Raw genomic sequence first — 15465 nt, 5'->3', positions numbered from 1 at the left:
GCTATCTACGCCTGTCATTATTAGGACAAAATGACTTATTGGAAACCAACTACTATTTGTCTGGAAGCTGAGTATGGTTGTAACTTTAAACTGTGCAAAGTAAATTTTCCTTCTAATTGTGGTCCGACTTATATGGCTCCTCAAATATGACAATCACCAAAAATGGTCAAAAAAACCATGCTTTTTCTTAAATTCCTTTTAAAGGAAAATGTAATATTCATACACCAAATAACAGTAGAAATTTCCACAACTCTGGCAAGATGTTTCAAATTGATGATCCTCATATGATGTGACTAGAACACGAGCTCAAAGTCAGAGGTCAATCATTATGAAATGGTCAATAAGTATTGGTTAAAACAGGGAAGGGACAAGGCTTTTAGGAGTATCCCTGGAAGCCTACAGATAGAGGCAGGTGTTTCAAATACTACTCACATTTATAAATCCTGTTTAATAATTCTCAACTGCAGAAAATGTAAAGCAAAGTTTTATTTATAAAATATGGAAGAAAACATTTCACCTTCAGACATTTAACCTTAATTTTATTTAAGGAGTACAAAGCATTTTCAGCTACAGTGGCTCATCTGTATGTTCTTAACAACAGGACCACTGACAACTGCTATACACAAAATATGTTAATTATAATAAGCAGTCAATTACAATTGTCTGGAGCTCAAAACACTATGATCCTCAAATAAAAATTATTATTGGTGACCCACCTCTGTCTTTTCCTCCCATATTTTATGAAAACAGCACTAACAATGCATAAAATGTCAACTGATATTTTGATTTCCTCTCATTTACAAGCCAGGCAAAAATACATTTCAAATACTAAATGAATTGTTCAGTTGGCAAACAACATGTGCTGTTTAGTCACTTATTTAAAGCTATATGTTGTGTTAATGGCTCTATTTGAACTTTGTTTCTTCCATCATATACCAAAATTTACATTTCACTTCTAACAGATCTCATTGTGTTTGACATATATAAAAAGCCAAGTTTTCTGGAATTACTGGCATATTGTGTACAGACTAACTTAAATAAAACCACTCATAGTTTTAAATACATTACACTATAATTTATGTTTGTGGTTTTGTTCATCTTTGGTACTTGGTACCGTATCTTATTTCCATTTAAAAAAAATAATATTATCAAATATCTCTTAAGAATGTTCATATACAACATAAATAATCTCTCAGCCTGGAAACCAGCGGGCAAAAAAATAAGCTTACTAATAGGAAATTCAATTCCATAAATTTCAAGATTAAGTAAAAGCAAATAATCAAGTGATTTGAATTGAAACTTACATTTCATTAAATTGATCAACGAATAATACAGCTAATATAATTAAAAGGTGTAAGACAACAGCTTCTGATATTTAATCTAGGCTTTTTAAATAGTTTCTTATGAGCTGGGAATGGGCATCTCCTTTTTTCCACACCAAGAAAATTCCAGATTCGCAGTGTCTCATCAGAGCTGGCAGTGGCTGTAAAGGAAATTATATGTAAAGTGTAGGCTATACAGATTGATGTGTAAATGTGGTGCATATCATACTACAGTGTGATAGGAAATAAAACCAAATTAACAGAAAAACAGCTATAATTTCAACATTAATATCACTAAAGTGGAGTCAAATAAAAAGACTTGCACTAGGTGGCCAAACAACCCAAGATGGGGTCACCTGGTTAGTAATGCTGTGTGATCACTTCATGTGTTTTAATATTTAATGTGACAGGCACCACTAATTTTATCAGACTTCATAGTATAAGCACAACTGACTTCCAGAAAGGATAATGTAGAGACTGGTTCCAGCAACAAAATGTTATTTGACTGCTTTTGATAATGTTGCTTGCATTACATAGTTTGAAATCGTGAAGTTACCAAGAGTGAAAGCAACATTGAGTGCATCTGCTCATCCCTTCAGCTAACCATGCCAAATGTATTCATAACCATGCTGACCCTGTGCTGATGTGGCAGAAAAAAAGGGTTAGTCATCATCTGTCAAAATATGTGAACCACCATAGGTGTCTTAGTAATGTAATTTAGGTGTTTCAATATTTTTTTGTAATTAAAGAAGTGTGTTACATTTCAGGCCCAATTTGGAAAACTGAAAAGTGTGGCAAATCACCCAGACTGAAGCTGGAAAGACAAAATTCTCAAAGCTGTAGCATGAACACAATAATAGTGAAGATGGGAAAGGTAAGTGCAGCAAAAATTCTAGGCCTTGACTAAAGAGTATAAGTATATCACTTAAAGAGGTGAATCTACAAGCAAAGGGTAACTGTAATGATTCCAGTTTGCATGATTATTTTAATCTGAATAAGGTTGTCTTTAAAAAATCTAAAGCAAAACAGCCAGCAAAGTGAAACTACACAAATGATTCAAATAACAAACACAAAGCCATTTGGGATACATCCAGACAAACTTCACAAAACTGATGTCAAATAGGAAACACCAGAATCTCCCTAATGTAATGGTCAACAAATGAAAGACATTTCTTATAAATATAGTAAATATTTTTAAAGTGTAGCTACCAGTCATTTAGTTGGTCACTCACCACCAATAAAGTTTTTCCCTCCAAAGTGTATAAGATCAGTGAAATCACTTTTTTTAATGCCTGCATCTTTGTAGGGGGTTATCCTAATTATCAACAATATGAAGAATTTCACCTAATCTGGCCTAAATTGTTTACCTAGCTATGCAATAAAACAGGCTAATAATGAAATAGTAAAACCACTGAAATATAAAAAAAAAACTGTTCTATGAGCACTGGCTTCTTCCCTTAGGCACTCAGAATCTCAAAGTCTGTTCCATTACACAAGGAAGGACATATGCATGAGATGAACAACTGGCAACCAATCTCCAGCCTCCCAACTATACATTAAAAAAAAGAGAGTTATGTATATTTCAGTAATGTCTTTTCTTAAAAAAGTAATTCCCTGCTAATAATGCAGCAAGGCTCACTCCTAGCTGTTCTGTTTATTGAATATCTCCCAGAAAACCTACCATCAACATTACCTGTATTCCATCATTTTTCAGATATGAATCCAGGATATTATTAATTCACATTCCAACCTTTCTGCCAATCTCAGCTTGAATCACTTGTAAGTTTTTAAATCACTATGTACTCTGGAGTAAATGTGATGTTTCATACATAACACTGTTGGTAACAAGAGTGTCAGTCATGGATTAAGTTTGATGCATCTAAAAGTAAAACAAAGCAAGAGAGGCTCAGTGAATCCACAGTTCTTCCAAAGTGTGTTGTTGACAATAATGGGTGGCATAAAGACTTAGAATATTTCTTTTCAGTGTGCAGATGTGAAATGAGGGGTTTCCATGATTTGTTGAGCTGGTAACTGTCATCTCAGTTGAACAGGTTGCCTGCTTTAACATTTCCACAGCTTCCTTTACTACTCAATACAAGTAGGATGAAGTTATGGCCTATATCTTACCTTTCCCATAATCCATGGTATGGCCAGTCTAAATACAGTGTACAGCCACAGCTGATTTATGAGGCTGTAGATGGTGGGTGTATCACAGGTGTTTGATGCAATGCTCTTTTACATTGTTTATTGTTTGTGCTATGTACTGTTTACCACACTCTCATGGAATTTCATACATACCCACCATCTATAAACGCATTTCAACCTCCACAGATCTCAGCAGAGCTTCCATCTTGGCCAGAGGAAGGAAGATCTTGTCTACTTTATGCTGCTTCACTATTATTGCAATGTTTGAAGAAATTTCCACATAAAGTAGAATCTGATAGAGATACAGTAGAAAGAGGTTTAAAAACTTGCAAGTGACTCACCCTGAGAATGGCTGAAAGGTTGTCATCTGAAATACTGGAACACAAATTAAAAATATCCTGGATGCAGGCCCAAACAAAAAGGACAGAATATTTCATTTGCCAGGAAAACTTCAAGAAACACATTACCTTTATTATTTGCTGATGATGCAAATCACAATTCTTGTGACTTTTTCTATGTTAGATTATGGCTGACTTAGATGACAGCAGTGAAAGGCTTCTGTACTGGCTCCATGTGGACCATTGCACTTGGAATCAGTGGAACTTACATTAGTATATTTGTTTTTCTTTGCAAATATTTATTCTATATTTTTGTTTTCTGACATGTTCTACATCCTGGAGTATCTCTGCACTATGGGTCTATTGGTACAAGAAGTTAATCTAGTGCAATCTAATATAATCTCTTAATATGAATAAAACTGCTCAAATGATGACTGCCTATCGAAGATTCATACAACAGCCCAGGAAGTTCTCACACTCATGTTATTCTTGGTACTGAGGAATGGCTGAAACCTGAGGTGGAGAGCTCTGAGATATTTAGCGAGTCATAGAAAGTATATGGGAAACACATATTAGAGGCCACAGGAATGGGAATGTACATTGTAGTTAACAAAAGTATTGTTTCTATTGAGGACGAAGTTGAGTGCAACAGTGAAGTTATCTGGTCACTTATAACAGGTGTGGGTGAAACCAAATTAAGTGGTGGATGTTTTTAATGGTCACCTGATTCTGTAGTGACAGTTCTAGAGTTATTCAAAGAAAGTATACAGCCAGTGGCTTGTAAATACCCAGATTGTGCAATACTAGTTGAGGCGACTTTAACCTACCAAGTATAGACTGGGATGACTATGGATTCATTGCAACAGATAGTTGTGTGAAATACTTTTTCTGAAAACTGTCTTGAGCTGCTAGCTCAACAGCCCATATACAATGGAAATTTCTTAGACCTTGTAGCTACAAATAGGTCAGATCTTATCAACAATCTCAGTGCAGAAATGGGGATTAGCAATCATGATGTCATTATAGCAACTATGGTTATGAAAGTTAATAAATCAGTCAAGAAGGCTAGGAGTGTGTTCCTGCTAGATAGAGCAGATAAGTAGTTGTTCACATCTCACTTCGACAATGAACTGACATCACTTAGTTCCAGTAAGATGGATGTAGAGGAATAATGGCAAAGTTTAAGCAGATTGTAAATTGTGGTGTCGAGAATTATGTGCCTAGTAAGTGGATAAAGAATGAAAAAGAGGCACTATAGTTTAACAACAAAATTCGGAAGATATTGAGGAAGCAGAGGCTGTTGCAATCTCAGCTCAAAAGAGAATGCAAAAATGACAAGCAAAGGTTAGTAGAGATTCACACATCAGTGGAAAGATCTATGCATGAAGCAAACAACAACAACAACAACAACAACAACAACAATAACAATCGTTAGAGCTTAGCAGAAGGTCTGGCAGAGAACCCCGTAAAAATTTTGATCCTGCATAAAATCAGTAAGTGGGTCTAAGGCTTCCATTCAGTCCCTTGTTTGACCAAGCTGGTGCGGCATATGAAGATAGCAAAATGAAAGCCAAAGTCGCAAATTTCATTTTCAAGAAATCATGCACACAAGATACTACCATTTAACCACTGGACAGCCTCCTGCATGGATGACACAATAATAAGTATCCCTGGCCTAGAGAAACAACTGAAAGGTTTCAAAGCAAATCACCAGGTCTGGATGGAATCCCAATTCAATCTACAAAGAGTACTCTAAGGGCATTAGCCCCTTACATAGCCCGCATTTGTAATGACTCTCACACTCAGCACTAAGTTCCAAGTGACTGGATAAAAGCACGGGTATTTCCAGTGTATAAGAAGGGTTATAGAATGTACCCACAAAATTACAGACCAATATCCCTAAATTCAGTTCACTACAGAATCCTTGAACATATTCTGAGTATGAATATATTAAACTTTCTTGATGCAGAGAAGCTTATGTCCATGAATCAGCATGGTTTTTGAAAGCATCGTTCATGCAAAACTCAGATTGCCCTTTTTTGCACATGATATACTGTTAACTATTGATGAAGGGCAGCAGGCAGATTCAATTTTTCTACATTTCCAGAAAGCATTTGATACTGTGCCCCATTGCAGGCTGTTAATGAAGGTATGAGCACATAGAATACATTCACAGATATGCAAGTGGCTGAAAGACTTCTTAAGTAATAGAACCCGGTATCTCATCCTCGATGCAGAGTGTTTATCAGCAACAAGGGTATCATCAGGAGTGCCCCAAGGAAGTGTGATAGGACCACTGTTGTTCTCTACACAGGGTGATGAAAAATTCATGCATGCTGAATTAACAGCATGGGCTTTGATGATTGGCAATCCATCAACACTAACTGCATGTGTTGCAACCACCCCTGTCAGTGTTTAGTGGGTAGCATTTTGGGTTTGCATGCGGGAGCTTGAGGGTTCAGTTTTTGGCAGAGGCGTATTTGTTTTTATTTGCTAAATGTAGTCTGCGTGGTATGGTATCTGGTGTCTTAACTGTCAGAATGATAACAGTGGGTTTTCTACAAAAACATTTGCACACGTGTAGAATGAGCCCAGAAATGTAAGTACAGTTGTTTTCAGTGGTCAGCTTTTAAAGAAACCTTTGCACATTATGGAAGTGAATTGTTTCAGACCACTGCATTTACTAGATTCCAAACCTGTTTTTTGTGTATCCTCTCCCAATGGTGTCATTGCTTAGTACCAACTATTATTCTTGTCACATTCAGGTACATTACATTTCTTTTTCACCTTATGTCACCAGTAGGGCTAGCAACACGCTTTGCAAATAATTTACAAAGTTTGTTACCAGTTGTATGTATCATCATACTGGAACCACTAATTATGCATTTCAACATCGAGTCTGATAAGTGTATGCTGCTTATTAAGTACCTCCATACTTTTATTATTATGATTATTTTTATTATTATTTTTATTATTATTTTTATTATTATTATTAATGGAAATGTGGGAACGTCATGTCCATTATTATTAGCAAAACAGTGAAATTTGAAAATGAACATTTTACAATTAGTAGTGTTGGGATTAATCTACATCTACATCGATACTCCAGAAATCACATTTAAGTGCCTGGCAGAGGGTTCATTGAATCACCTTCACAGTTCTCTATTATTCCAATCTCGTATAGTGTGCAGAAAGAATGAACACCTATATCTTTCCGTATGAGCTCTGATTTCCCTTATTTTATCGCGGTGATCATTCTGCCCAATGTAGGTCAGTGCCAACCAAATATTTACGCATTTGGAGGAGGAAGTTGGTGATTGGAGTTTCATGAGAAGATTCCGTCGCACCGAAAAACGCCTTTCTTTTAATGATTTACAGCCCAAATCCTGTAACATTTCGCGATAATAAAAAACATGCTGCCTTTCTTTGAACTTTTTTGATGTACTCCGTCAGTCCTACCTGGTAAGGATCCCACACCATGCAGCAGTATTCCAAAAGAGGATGGACAAGCATAGTGTAGGCAGTCTCCTTAGTAGGTCTGTTACATTTTCTAAGTGTCCTGCCAATAAAATGCTGCCTTTGGTTAACCTTCCCCACAACATTTTCTATGTGTTCTTTCCAGTTTAAGTTTTTCGTAATTGTAATACCTAGGTATTTAGTTGAAATTACAGCTTTCAGATTAGACTGATTTATCATGTAATCTAAGTTTAAAGAGTTCCTAGTTGTGTGGATGACCTCACACTTTTCGTTATTTAGGGTCAACTGCCACTTTTCGCATCATTCAGATATTTTTTCTAAATTGTTTTGCAGTTTGTTTTGATCTTCTGATGACTTTATTAGTCGATAAACAACAGCATCATCAGCAAACAACAGAAGACAGCTGCTCAGATTGTCTCCCAAATCGTTTAGAGATAAGGAACAGCAAAGGGCCTGTAACAGTACCTTGGGGAATACCAGAAATCACTTCTGTTTTACTCAGTCACTTTCCATCAGTCACTATGAACTGTGACCTCTCTGGCAGGAAATAACAAATCCAGTCACAAACCTGAGACGATATTCCATAATCACGCAATTTCACTACGAGCCTCTTGTGTGGTACAGTGTCAAAAGCCTTCCGGAAATCCAGGAATATGGAATCGATCTAAAATCCCTTGTCAATAGCACTCAGCACTTCATGTGAATAAAGAGCTAGTTGTGTTTCACAGGAACAATGTCTTCTAAACCCATGTTGACTGTGTGTCAATAGACCGTTTCCTTCGAGGTACCGTAATTCATAATGTTCAAACACAATATATGTTCTAAAATCCTGCTGCATATCGACATTAACGATATGGGCCTGTAATTTAGTGGATTACTCCTACTAGCTTTCTTGAATATTGGTGTGACCTGTGCAACTTTCCAGTCTTTGGGTATGGATCTTTCATCAAGAGAACGGTTGTATATGATTGTTACGTATGGAGCTTATGCACCAGCATACTCCGAAAGGAACGTAATTGGTATACAGTCTGGATCAGAAGTCTTGCTTTTATTAAGTGATTTGAGTTGCTTCACTACTCCGAGGATATTTCCTTCTACGTTACTCATGTTGGCAGCTGTTCTTGACTCGAATTCTGGAATATTTACTTCATCTGATTTTGTGAAGGCATTTTGGAAGGCTCTGCTTAGTAAATGTTTTGGCAGCACTGTCTTTGTTAGTATCTCCATTGTTATCATGCAGAGAAGGCATTGATTGTTTCTTGCTGCTAACATACTTCACATATGATCAGAATCTCTTTGGATTTTCTGCCAGGCTTCGAGACAAAGTTTCGTTGTGGAAACTGTTATAGGCATCTCGCATTTAACTCTGCGCTAAATTCCGAGCTTCTGTAAATGATCGATAATCTTGGGGATTTTGCATCTGTTTAAATTTGGCATGTTTGTTTCGTTGTTTCTGCAACAGTGTTATAACCTGTTTTGTGTACCAAGGAGGATCAGCTCCATTGTTTGTTAGTTTATTTGGTATAAACCTCTCAATTGCTGCTGATACTGTTTCTTTGAATTTAAACCACATCTGGTCTACACTTATATTATTAATTTGGAATGAGCATGAATTCTCTCTCAGGAAGGTGTCAAGTGAATTTTTATCTGCTTTTTTGAATAGGTATATTTTTCACTTATTTTTTGAGGATTTGGGATTACAATATTCAATCTCGCTACAACAACCCTGTGTTCACTAATCCCTATATTGGTTTTGATGCTGGTTATTTACTCAGGATTATTAATCATGCAGAACAAACTCTGTAAGAGATAATGCACATTAGGTGGAACAACCTGCTGTGACTAATTATGTGTTTATACTGTATGTGCTGTTCGACAGATAGGGATTAGTTGCTGGTGGAGTAATGTATCCATGACAGACCACATGTTTATTTGTTCACATATATTTTTTTTCTTATGTTATTCTGCAACAGTTAGGCAAACATATGCATATACACACACAATGAATATGTGGATATGCTTCCAGTCCTTGGTGCATCTGATAACTGGGCTAGTGTTACCACTCGTGAATATCCTGCTAGATATCCTGGTCAATGTCATTCAGATGAAAATGTATTTCGTTGTCTGGAGCTTTGCCTCTGGGAGACAGGTTCTCTCCTCCTGCTGTTGTGTGACAGATGTCACCCACAGACTCACTGCACTTCTGCTACTGAGGAAGCTATTCTGATGGTCAACACCAAGAACCCCATTAAAGTAGATGTAGTGTAGCAAGACAACTGCATTTCTTGCAATGCACAGTTGTTGACGTGCTGCACAAGCATGAGGTGCACCCATATCATTATTCTTTAATGCAACACCTGCATCTTGCAGAATGCAATTCTGTGAATGGTTTTAACGACAGGAAACAAACGATGACTTCACAAACACTGTAATATGGTTGAATGAAGAAGTGTTCACTCTTGAGTGTGTCTTTAATATGCAAAATGCCCACCACTGGTGTGATGTTAGCCCATGCCACCCATGATCAAGGATATTAAGTTCACTTTGGCACCAACATCAGGGCAGAAATTCTGGGAGACAGGAATTTGGGCCCTTACATTATTTCCTGACCAGTTGATTGAATGAAAGTATCATGCATTCCCCTCACACTATGTGCCTGTTGCACTGGAAGACATTCCACTTTGTTTTCGGAAGAGGTTATTGTTCCAACATGATGGTGTGCGTCCACATTTTGGAATTAATGTACGAAGGTATTTAGACACAACATTTCCTGGGAAACAGCTCAGATGGGGAGATCCAGTTGTATGGCCTCTGTGTTCACCTAACAGAAATCCTCTGGACTTCCTCCTGTAGTGACACTTGAAGGAGCATGTGCATTCTACTCTGTCAACACATGTGAAAGGAGCTATAGCATATGTTCATGCTGCTTTTGTACCTGTGGATGCATCCATGTTTTGAAGAGTTGTGAGCTGTATAATACAGCAGGTCACAATATCTGGACGTGCATAGCCCGGGTAACTTTGAGCATCTGCTCTGAGGACAACATATTCCTTTGTAAACATAATGTGGTCATTAATATGGAAATTATTATTGTCCCTGGTTGTTAATGTGTTACATCTGAGTGGACATACTGTACACAGTATAAATGTTGTATGTTAGGTCATTTGTTTTAATTGTGTATTTATGACTTGTCTGACCGCATTTTTATGTTCACCATTACAAAATGCTGTACTATATAAATGTTAGATATGTCTGGCTTAAGAAATCTAAACCTACATCTTTGTCTACTTTGGTACCCCACAAGCCAGAGACAGAGACAGCAGTACACTACATACTAATGCTGTGTTCAGACATCACTGGTTTATTTTTCCTATTCATCTGCATTAACTTACTTTTCCACATTTAGGGCTAATTGCCATTCATCACACCAACTGGAAATTTTGTGTAGGTCATCTTGTATCTTCGTAAAAATCACTCAGTTTTGACACCTTACTGTACATGACAGCATCATCAGCAAACAACTACAGATTGCTGCCCACGCTGTCCACCTAATCATTTATGTATATAGAGAACAACAGCAGTCTTATCACACTTTCCTGGGGCACTCCTGACACACTTGTCTATGATGAACACTTGCCATTGAGGACAACATTCTAGGTTCTATAAATTAAGAAGGCTTTGAGCCACTCGCATATCTGTGAACTTATTCCATATGCTCATATGTTTGTTAACACCATACAATGGGGCACAGTGTCAAATGCTTTCTGGAAATCTAGAACTATGGAATCTAGCCTGTTGCTCTTCATCCATAGTTCATAATTAATCACGTGAGAAAATGGCAAGCTGAGTTTCACACAAGCGATGCCTCCTAAAACCATGTTGATTTATGGGAATAATCTTCAGTGTCTCAAGAAAGTTTATTATATGCAAACTGAGAATGTGTTCAACTATTCTGCAGCAAACAGAAGTTAGGAATATTGGCCTGTAATTTTGCAGGTCCATTATTTTACCCTTCTTGTATACTGGGATCCATGAGATCACCAATGTTAAGCGCTGTTGTGTGTGACCGGCACTTGGATGGGTGACCATCCAGCCGCCATGCGCTGTTGCAATTTTTCGGGGTGCAATCAGCCTTACGATGCCAATTGAGGAACTACTCAACTGAATAGTAGCGGCTTCGGTCAAGAATACCATCATAATGACCGGGAGAGTGGTGTGCTGACCACACGACCCTCCTATCCACATCCTCCTCTGAGGATGACACAGCAGTCAGATGGTCCCGGTAGGCCACTCGTGGCCTGAAGATTGAGTGTATACTGGAGTCACCTGCACTTATTTGCAGTCGCTTGGGACTTTGTGCTGGGCAATAGATTTGCAATAAATGCAAGAAAGGAAGGAGCCAATACCGTAACAGTTGAGTGCATGTAGGAAAATACAATATGACACAGACAAAATTTCTAGTTGGTGTGATGAATGGCAGCTAGTTCTAAATGTGAAGCAATTTAAGTTAATGCAGATGTATAGAAAGAACAAACCTGTGATTTTCAGATATGGTATTACTAGTGTCCTGCTTGACACAGTCAAGTCATTTAGAAATCTGGGCATAACACTACAGAGTGATATGAAATGGAATGAGTATGTCAGAACTGTGGTAGGGAAGGTGAATAGCTGGCTTCAGCTTACTGGGAGAATTGTAGGAATGAGTTGTTCACCTGTAAAAGGGATCACATATAGGATGCTGGTGCAACCTATTCTTGACTACTACTTTAGTGTTTGGGATCCATACTAGGTCAGACTGAAGGAAGACATTGAAGCAATTCAGAGACAGGCCACTAGATTCGTTACGGGTAGGTTCGAACAACACGCAAGTGTTACAGAGGTGCTTTGGGAACTCGTGTGGGAATCCCTGGCGAAAACGTGATTCTATTTGAGAAACGCTATTGAGAAAATTTACAGAACCAGTGTTTGAAGCTAGCTGCCACATGATTCTACTGTCGTCAACATACATAGGCAGTAAGAACCATGAAGGCAAGATATGAGAAGTTACGGCTCATACGGAAGCATATAGACAGATGTTTTTCCCTTGGCCTATTTGCGGGTGGAACAGGAAAGGAGATGACTAATAGTGGTACAGGGTACACACTTCCATGCACCATACGATGGCTTGGAGAGTACTGATGTAGATGTAGATTGAATAGTCACAGACAAGTGGCTTTGTGGCTGGATGCTAAAATGTGTAACTATAGATTTGAAGGTCTTGAGCTGGATGACCAGCCAGTCTTACAATATTTATCTGTCACTTTTCACTTCTTTTACCTCTAGCAATGTTTACCAATGTGAAAAAGCTGAGTTGCAGCAAGTTTTGCATTACACTTTAAACTGTAAGTCCCCTCATTACTGGCTGGGTCAGCCAGTTTGAAGATCAGAGAAAGCCAAGGGTATACAACCTCTAATAGGGCCACACATACTACAACAATGTCATGTCAGACCAATCTTCTGGTTGCCAACAGCTTCACCTTTTATTTGGTCATAGACAATGGAGTTATTGAATAGGTTAATGAGAGAATTTCTTGGGATGTGGATGGATAACACTACAGTGGAATATTCCCAGAGACACTGCTGTGCAAAATGAGTGATCTGTGTTATGCTAATAAAGTGCTCAGTCAAATGTTTGACATGACTGTCATTAAAACTCTGTGCTTTGCTCTGGTTAACTGTATCATTTGATATGGCATTTCTTTCTGGTGAAGGGGTGGTGGGTTGTCAAATAAGAAAGTATTTGCCTAACAAAAACCAGTTGTGAAGATCATGAAATGACTGCCTCTATGTAAACCTACCAAACAAATCTTAAACAACTGGTAATCTTACATGACTCTTGCATGTACATATTAGAGTGTTTCATATGTAGGTAAGAATAGCCATCTATTTAAAACAAGTAATGATGTGCATGAACACTAAACCCACAATAATGGCAACATCCATTTAAAAAGCCAAATACTGAGTAAACAGCAGCACAGTGTGAGGCACTTAGCCAGCACACTTTATAATAAATTATTTTCTTACAAGGGTATGTTACCTACTTGTCATCAACTTTGTCCATATTTATAATATATACAGATTATGGCCAGAAATAAAAGTGACAGAAGTGGGGAAAAAAAAAAAATGCACGTTGGGCAAGACATGAGCCAATTATGATAGTATTGTTACCAGGCAGCAATTAGCACAGTGGAAAAAGTACTGAACAGTGGCCTGAGGTTTGAGAGATGAAGTCCCTGTAAGCAAACTTACATTACTTTTAACTGTTGTGCTAATTGCACTGCAATTAAACTGAAATAAGCTCAACATCTGTCTTCTGTTAACTGACTCACAGGGAGGACAAAAATCCACAATTATATGATGAGATTTTTCTAGATTATGAGGGATTGCCATTTTGCATAACTAAAGAGCAATTCCCCCACTTTCTGTGTCACATTCAGTTGTTCTGTGAGTTTGTTGAGTTTGAGTATCACCTTCCTTCAATAAGGCCTACCATTTGTTGCCCTCTAACTTTTTCAGTGGTTTCCCATGCTCATCATTTCTCACATTAAAATCACCACTTTTAATTTTTTGAACCACTTGAAACAGTGTTTTCACAAGAGCACATTTGTTGAAAGCTTTGACAAGCATTCAACGCATTTATGCAGCAGTTTGCTTCAATGACAACAGAAAGCAATTGCTGTAACACAAAACTTGACACGTTTGTGGTTTTGAAACATGCCAATGTAGGGAACTTGTCAGCCATTACAGGAAGCAGCTGGCACTGCAGATGCAGTCTCATGGCCTTACACCGACAGCTAGCACCATCTATAGGGCAATTCTGGTTTCTTACTTCTACACCTGGTATATTACTGAGAGAGAAAAAAAAATCACATCCAAGAAGAGACTGCATGAGAATACATTACTTTGTACATCATCAGCTCTCCTCAGGAATATTTGGAAAAAATGATGCATAATGTGTGGTTTTCTGACAACCTTTTCTGAATGGAAATAAATTTGTTTTTGTATAGGAATTTTAAAACAACCACGTAATCATAAAAATGTGACTTTTATAATTTGTGCAAGATGCTGAGGAAATTATTTTCTTCCCTATTTTCACGATGAATCTCACCACACCACATGTTAACGATTAACTTTAAAATGATAAAAGTATCTCATTTTATATACTGTACAAAGTTCTCATGTAAGCCTCACAATCCCTTCCTGTGACTTTATTTCCAATCCCTAATTGTCCCTCGCATCTCCTCCTATGAAAATATTAATAAATACAATATACTGAACACTATTTCAGCTTCTGTACAGTGAATGTAAATTAATAAATCTTTCTGCATAGAGGCTTGAACCCATGATTCTCTGTTTACCTTTCTGTACTCTTTCTGCAGAACTAACTGCAGACTGGAAACTAAACAACATAAATCGCTCATTCTCCACCCAACTACACAAAAAAATTGTGTTTTTTCTAAATTCTTGGCCATCTGGAGTTTCCACTTCAGTTGCTTTCATTTCTCTCCAATCCCTAGGTACACCATGTGTTTGGACAAAATCAACTATGACAAGAAGGCACAGTCCCCTTGTTAGTCAAAAATTAAAAAAATGTCATTCAGGAAAAAGTCACTAGTATAACACCACAGCATTGTTTTTATTGTGTTGTTGAATTTTTGGAGACCAATTTATGCCACATGTAACTTTAATTATGTGTACAATGCAATAATCTTGAATGTTATGGAGGATAACTTACAATTATTCTTATGTTGACAAATATACTCTATTTTCACTGTATACATAAATTTCAAAAATTGTCTCAAAAAGGTGTATGCTTCTACAATTACTGTAACTTGCATACGAGTGAGATTACAAATTAGCATAAGGATTTACCATCCATAAGCACCCAAAGAAATGGGCATCATTTGATTCCTTTGAATTAGAAATGTGGAAAATTCACTCAGTGTGGCAAGAAAAAGTCAAAGAAAAAAACAGTTATAAAAAGTACCCCTACACAAGTGAAACCAGTGTTCATCAAAAATATAGAATGGAATCACACTTTTCTGTGTAGCATTTCTTGCACCATAACGTATGTGAAATGATTTTGCTAAAATTTTAGTATGTTGCACGTAAGGATAATATGACAGTTAACAAATGAAGATATT

The 15465-nt window shown here is 37.3% G+C and overlaps 1 protein-coding gene across 1 annotated transcript in view; it reads right to left on the bottom strand.

The window, feature by feature from the left end:
* Positions 1-1319: 1319 nt before the first annotated feature.
* LOC126249135 (uncharacterized) overlaps positions 1320-15465 on the bottom strand; it is a 109864-nt gene continuing 95718 nt past the window's right edge. The window contains exon 6 of the mRNA XM_049950788.1: positions 1320-1483. Within this exon, the coding sequence (XP_049806745.1) occupies positions 1320-1483 (164 nt within the window). The remainder of the gene's footprint in view (positions 1484-15465) is intronic.

The sequence above is a fragment of the Schistocerca nitens genome, chromosome 3, assembly GCF_023898315.1.
Source record: "Schistocerca nitens isolate TAMUIC-IGC-003100 chromosome 3, iqSchNite1.1, whole genome shotgun sequence".
Classification (NCBI taxonomy): domain Eukaryota; kingdom Metazoa; phylum Arthropoda; class Insecta; order Orthoptera; family Acrididae; genus Schistocerca; species Schistocerca nitens.
Note: the sequence above shows the minus strand (reverse complement) of the source record. Positions and strands in the feature narration are given on the sequence as shown.